General features: G+C 33.5%; 1 protein-coding gene across 1 annotated transcript; it reads left to right on the forward strand.

The window, feature by feature from the left end:
* The first annotated feature begins 1,711 nt into the window (after window positions 1–1,711).
* Window positions 1,712–3,382, forward strand: LOC149011542 (1-aminocyclopropane-1-carboxylate synthase 7-like). Its single transcript, XM_089162691.1, has 4 exons — window positions 1,712–1,931; window positions 2,027–2,155; window positions 2,264–2,424; window positions 2,524–3,382. Exons 1-4 carry the CDS (start codon window positions 1,758–1,760, stop codon window positions 3,380–3,382), a joined length of 1,323 nt encoding a protein of 440 aa, XP_089018817.1. The 5' UTR covers window positions 1,712–1,757.
* The last annotated feature ends 3,834 nt before the right edge of the window (window positions 3,383–7,216 follow it).

Genomic DNA, 7,216 nt, shown 5'->3' on the forward strand with positions numbered 1-7,216 from the left:
TGACTTGAATATAGTTTCAAGGAGATAATCACTTAGTTAAACATCTAATTTGGTGAGCTTGTGCCCTTCATTAGGATCTGTGGATCCAGGAAGGATCAGATCAATTGATTATTTTGAATTGGAATGAATCCAAGTTAGTGTTCTATCTCTTTCATGACATGGACTCCTTGACTTTGGGTGCTGATCCAGTCAAGTTTAAGTAGCCTTAACCACTTCACTAAGCATGGTTTACGTAGAGCTTATTTCCTTAATGTCATTAAGAGTATTAGATTTGTGACATCTAAATCCCTGAGTTTCATTGTCTTTAATTCTAAGGCTGCCTAACACACGAAATGACACTCACCAGCTTTTGATGAGGTTTTTGTTTTTCCAATTTTTTATTTTGTAATGACAAGCTGGTGTAGTGATTCCCAAGAATTCCTTAATAAAAAATTGAAGTTTACAACTAGAAAGCAATCACATAAACAACTTCGAAGTTCTAATAAAGGGCTTGAGGACCTGAGGTCATCCATGATTTTATATTTGCTTTAAAACACTATAAATTCCTCTATGTCTTTGACTGTCCCTTTCTTTGTCTCAGAGAAGGTAACATACGATTAGAATATGGTTTTACATTGCTGTACCTCAAGGATCATGTTTACATGTGTATGATATATGTTCTAGTTGACTTCAGGTTTCACATCCAATCTTTTCACTTCAGAGAACACTGAAGTAGTTTCTGGTTTCTGCTCAACAGAAGAAGAAACAATGAATTATTACTTAGGAAATGACAGTTAAGTTTTTATAAATATTTGGTTTCTAACTCATGTGCATATTCCGAGGTGTTTCTTTTCTTAATAATTAGGAAACAAGACCCAGGTCTTCCTGAACTCAGTCTGGTTTCGGGTACTTGACTCACAAGACGAAGCACCAAGCCAGATGATCAAGAAGTTTATATAAGAGAAAAAAGATAGAAATTTTGAGAACCCACTAAGATTTTAGAAAATTGTTGGTTAGGACTTGTTGCTAGCCTAAGTATGGGGCAGAAGATCTAGTGATCACAACTTCAGGTTTTGTCTTACCTTCGTTGGAAATGAACAATATGAGGGTTGTGTGAGTTGGTATGCTGGTCTCAGTTCATCAGAACTTTAATTACTCTACGATGTCTTAGGAGTGTTTTGGCTTATATATTCTCCAAGCATGTGTCTTTCTATGGCTTTGTTTGGGTTCTGAAAGTACTTAGATTGGTTAATGAAGGATTTGTTTAGTCATAGGTTGCCAAGAAATGATCTGCTGGGAAATCCAACCACCAACATAACGAAAAACAAAACAGTAAATATAATTTCTTTTGTATAATTAAGAAATGAAGTATATAAATGTGGAGAGTAATACTCATCAACCACCATATTTCATGTAGATCTCATGGAGATTGTATGTCAAAGAAGAGAGAGAGAGAGAGAGAGGAAGAAAAAAAAATTCAGAATGACAAAAGACACCAGCTGTCCAAGGAGATAAAAATGGAATTTGTGAAGGTGTGAGGTTTGATCTTGCTTCTACTACTGAATCAATTATTGATTTCTTTGTTTTTTGGGGGGAATCTTATCATTTCCAAATACAATTGGAACTTAGAAGAACTTTTCGCTCAAGCTATACTATATATACATGGCTGTTATTCCAAAGGAAACTCCACCCAGCATTCTATCTTCAACTCTCATCTAACCATATAGTCATATAAAAGATTTCCTTTGACAAGGCCTATCGCTCCAAGAGAACTTGTTATGGCTATTGAGATTGATCAGAATCCTTCTGTTAGCCTTTCAAGAGTTGCAGTTTCAGAAACTCATGGAGAAGACTCTCCATACTTCGCAGGATGGAAGGCATACGACGAAAACCCTTATGACGAAGTAAATAATCCTTCAGGTGTTATACAGATGGGACTTGCAGAAAATCAAGTAAGTATCAGTTTGATTCATTCTAGCAAGATGTTTCCTTAACTTCATTTCTGCTTGCATGAAATAATGGCGTTTATTTATTTTTCATTGTACAGGTCTCGTTTGATTTACTAGAAGATTACTTGGAGAAGCATTCAGAGGTATCTACCTGGGGAAATGAGATGTCTAATTTTAGGGAGAATGCTTTGTTTCAAGATTACCATGGCCTCAAAGCTTTCAGAAAGGTATTTGCATTTGAACCTGCAAATCATTTTTTTAAGATGAGACTTTTCTCATAACTAGTCATTAGGTTTACTAACTCAAGATTTCCATTTCTTTGCATTCCCATACAGGCAATGGCAAGTTTCATGGAGAAGATAAGAGGAGGAGGAGCAAAATTTGATCCTGAAAGAATAGTCCTCACAGCAGGAGCAACAGCTGCTAATGAATTATTAACTTTCATCTTAGCAAACCCTGGTGATGCTTTGCTCGTTCCAACTCCATATTATCCAGGGTAAGAACTATCTATAAATAACCTAATTAGTTCCATCTCATACTTCTGGTCTAGAATTTAATAAATATTGATTTGGGTTTTTGCTTAAATTCATCACAGATTCGACAGGGATCTCAGGTGGAGAACTGGGGTCAAGATTATTCCAGTTCACTGTGACAGCTCAAACAACTTTCAAGTTACTCCTGAAGCTTTAGAAGTTGCATACAATGAAGCACAAGCTATGAACATTAAGGTTAGTGGGGTTTTGATAACAAATCCATCAAACCCACTAGGTGTTACATTTCAAAGATCAGCCCTTGAAGAGATTCTGGAGTTCGTCACAAGAAAAAACATCCACCTTGTATCTGATGAAATCTACTCTGGCTCAGTCTTCTCCTCCACTGAATTTACAAGCATTGCAGAAATCCTTGAAGCTCAGAAGTATAGAAATGCTGAGAGAGTTCACATTGTGTACAGCTTATCTAAAGATCTTGGCCTTCCTGGTTTCAGGGTTGGAACTATATACTCCTACAACGATCAGGTGGTAACCACTGCGAGAAGAATGTCTAGCTTCAGTTTAGTTTCCTCTCAAACACAGAGTCTCTTAGCTTCAATGCTATCAGATTCTAAATTCACAGAGAATTACATAAAGACTAATAGAGAGAGGCTCAGGAAGAGATATGAAATGATTATAGAAGGCTTGAGGAAAGCTGGAATTGAATGTTTGAAAGGGAATGGAGGATTGTTTTGTTGGATGAATTTAAGTCCATTTTTGAAGAAACCAACTAGAGAAGGAGAACTGGAACTGTGGAATTCAATAGTGCAGGTAGCAAAGCTGAACATATCACCAGGATCTTCATGCCATTGTTCTGAACCAGGCTGGTTTAGGGTGTGTTTTGCTAACATGAGTGAGCAAACACTAGAAGTTGCACTCAAGAGAATAAATGATTTCATGGAGAAAAGAAAGATAGAACAGTGAAGGGAACTATGTCTCTTTTATTAAAATTTTGACTTGTTACCATTCTTATGTTCTTTTTTATGTGGAAGAAAAAACCATTTGATTGAATACTGTAAATCCACTTAGCATCGGAAATATATATATATCCATAAGTTTTCTTTGCCTGATCTTGGCTTCACTTCAGTTCCTGCAGACTCCCATCTTTTCATGATTTCAAATTTACTAACTAACATTCTACCACAAAAAACTTTCCTAACTAGCAAATTTTCTTCCTGTATCCCATTTTGTTTTGATTCCTGAGTAATTTTTGGGAACCCTTAATCGGAAATGAGAATGACCTCCTTTCACTGTTTTAAAAATTGGACTGCAACCCACGGAAACCCTAGGAAATGGAAATTGGATGAAGAAAGCAAGAACTCCTACATATATCATCTACGTGTGCTTTTTTGGTTTCATTCAAAAACCTTGCTCAAGAAAAATCCACGTATCTTGCATTATTTCATTCAATAGCATTTCTAAAACAAAAGGTTAAGAAAGATACAAGTGCATTAACAGGCTATTCAAAAGAAAATGTTGAAATATAAATCGGGTCAACTATTTAGATCTAACTTCTAAAAATATGCTTATCAGAATAATATATAGCGTAAGAAAAACAAAGATGTATATTTCACATTTTTCTGAAAAGAGGTAATAGATTTGTCCTCATTCTAAAGTGCAATTTCCAATCATAGATAGCGTAAATGAAAAGGAATAGTGAAATATCAAGCGAAGAACATTTAATTTAATGTACGGAGGGTGGAATCCATAAGTGGAGTTTGTTCAGAGTAGGCTTCTTTCACAAGAAAAAGAAAAATTTTGTGAACTTTTTCCTTTTAAAGAAGATATTTTTATAAGAAGTCTTGTTTAGGAAATTGTGAATAATCACGATTAATCAACTCATTAATGAAGTCATTACATCTTAACACTTCTTACCTTCCTTCTCCTCTCATTAAATAATAAAGTATCAAAGAGGTTTTCAAAAAACACCTAACTTCGATGTCTCATGAATAAGAGTGGTTGATAAACACTTACAATATAGGAAAGCAAATGCCCTATAATTGCAATGCTCCAGTTTCTAGTAGATGCTCTGTAAGTTTATTACTGGGAACCAATTGAATGAGTTCAGACTCCCATGTAGAGCTGAAAGCCTGAAGCAAATGTGAGACATGAGGTGCATAATATATTGATTGTATGGATAGATAAATTGATAATTAAAGGAGTTGAAACACTAAAAACTAAACCCAAATTTTTTTCTTCTTCTTCTTCATGCTGAAAGGAACCCATGATTGATCATGCTGGTTTCTGTTGCTTACCATCCTTTGCATATAACAAACTAGTTTGAAGTCTCAGGTTGATGAGAGTTTAGCAACAGTCAAGGGTTGATCACAGGTTTGGAATCGAACCCGAATTCGATTGAATTGATCACAGATCGCCATAGATTTGACATCGAAACTTTTCGCCCTTGGTGCCGGGGTGATTCCATTGATCTAATTCCAATTCCTAGAATCTTGGTCATATTTATAAATATATTATTTTTTTTAACTGTCTGTTAATGCTATCTTTCCTCATAAAATAATCCACAAAATCAATATTATTCTTTCCGTAAGTGTGATTTATATATCATGTGTGACTACTTTCTTTGTAAACAATTCCCTGACATTGCCAAATTTGGAACCAACAAAATTAAGAATTCATGGTCTCTTACTCCCCTCATGCACAGACAACTAGCATCAGCATTTGGTGTATGATCAGCTCAGAGTTTCAGGTAGAGCTAACACAGGTTCTTGATTTATTCAAGATTTTTCTCTCTTGCAATCTTAGGTTGAGTGGTCACCAGCAGTCATGTTAGTAAAGTATTTCACTGTCTCTCAAATGCTAACCTTCCTACTAAAATAATTGACAGAACCAAGCAGGAGTCTCAACCAAATTGGGACCAACAAATTAAGAATTATTTCAGGTCTACTCTACTCACATGCAACTAGCATCTCCAAATAGTGTACCACTGTACCAGCTCAGATTATCAAGTTTAAAGCCAACATAGGTTCTTCATCTATCAATGAAAATACTTTCTTTCTTCCACTAGGAATTTGAAAGAGAATAATAATATTGATAGAGGGTTCAATTCAAAACCTTAAACCATTTGGTAGAGATAGTTTTTCAAGTATATAAAGATTTGAACACATCTATATGGGATTACAAATCCATTAATCCCATTAATTAGAGATTTATACAGTTTTTCATGTTGCTTTAGGTGACTAGCAAACAATACTTATGAAGCACTAAGGGTTAAGTAAATGAATAATTGAAATTTGCATTCAAATCCATTTAGAAAAATTGAATCTGTCTAGAAACTAACTAGATGATACTATAATTTCTCCATATAAAAAATTTAATATAGCTAAAAGTAACATAAGAAAGTCAAAGACTAAGAAGATCATAAGAAAGGCTTGTTGATTTCATAAGTCTCTAAACCCTAACTTTCACAGTAAATATGCCAATGAATAATTGAAAATTTGTACTTCAACTATATTAATTCATGTTCATTTATAATGTATAGAAAAATATCATTTTGAGCATGACCAAAATTATATTGAAGAAAAACATCAATGTTATCTAAATCCATATAAATATAATCAAAATTAAATATATATGTTGTACAATCCATTCACATTTCTTTGAGTGTTTTGATCTAATTATGTTTATATTTGGCTACAACTTAAAACATTTTTTTTTAACTCTCGAAATTTAAGTTTTAAGAGATTTTTTTTTGTTGCCAATGATAAATAAACAAATTTTTTTATACATCATGTTGTGACCCTAAGATTAGATTCTTAGAAGATGAGTTATACCATTATGCTCTACTCGCATGTCTCTAAAAAAAAAAAAATAAAAAGAGGTTTTGTCTTTATAACTGAACTAGGCTATGGGTTTTTTTTTTTTTTTCATTAATAATCTAACCTAGCTTTTGTGGGGGCAAACCCTACTCTCTTCTTGCTTGTCTGTGATTGACAAAATAAGATCTCCAGAACCACAAAAACTTAGAGTGGTGATTTTAAAGTTCCCTTGAAGGCGTGTTCCAAGGATGGCCTCATATTACATTCAAAAGAAGAAAAATCATATAAAAAGTGTATAGCAATTTGGATAGAAGGCTTACCTTATTTTGATAGCCAAATAAATATGTAGCAGAACCATATATAGAAGTAGACCCCATGCATGTTACATACAATAATAATAAGAATTATTTATTAATGTTCTGATTAAGTTGAGTTTGTTACATACATTTTATTCAATCAACTTTGTTAGAGGTCGTATCTGATATAAGGATGTACCCAAGCTAAGGTTGCAAAAAAAAAAAAAAAACTTCTTCAACATAAAATTATCTTGAAAATATAGGGCCTTTAGCAGATTTTGTCAAAGGGTGAGGCTTGTGATAAGTCTATGAAATGTGGAAAAGTACTACCCAACCATGTTTATGGTCTTTCTATGCATGGGCAGAGCTACAATATCCCCTATCCTCACCCCTAGTTTTTTGAAATTTTTTATTTTTTTCCCGAAATTTTAGGCAAAAATTTCCAAATAGTCAAGTTTTAATAAAGATTTACTCATTATATATTTTTTTTTAAAAAAAATTTTTACTCAATTGAATCCTACTTTTAGAAATAATTATCAAATTTTGTGATAATTTTTTTTCTCGTCCCACTAATATTCTACCATGAACTACCTAAATTACCCTCAAGTCTTTCATTGCAAACGATGAAACTGACGAATAATAGACACTTCTGACAAATTTTCATATAAAAGATTTAGATAGTTCAT

Source organism: Hakea prostrata, chromosome 7 (genome assembly GCF_041222555.1).
Source record: "Hakea prostrata isolate BN-2017 chromosome 7, UWA_Hpros_2, whole genome shotgun sequence".
NCBI classification, from domain to species: domain Eukaryota; kingdom Viridiplantae; phylum Streptophyta; class Magnoliopsida; order Proteales; family Proteaceae; genus Hakea; species Hakea prostrata.

Bases quoted from the DNA above. Each gene is read 5' to 3' on its own strand.
- LOC149011542 (XM_089162691.1), top strand. From the start codon at position 1,758: ATGGCTATTGAGATTGATCAGAATCCTTCTGTTAGCCTTTCAAGAGTT. The intron at 2,156-2,263 runs GTATTTGCATTT...ATTCCCATACAG, and splicing joins GCCTCAAAGCTTTCAGAAAG to GCAATGGCAAGTTTCATGGA. The intron at 2,425-2,523 runs GTAAGAACTATC...AATTCATCACAG, and splicing joins CCAACTCCATATTATCCAGG to ATTCGACAGGGATCTCAGGT.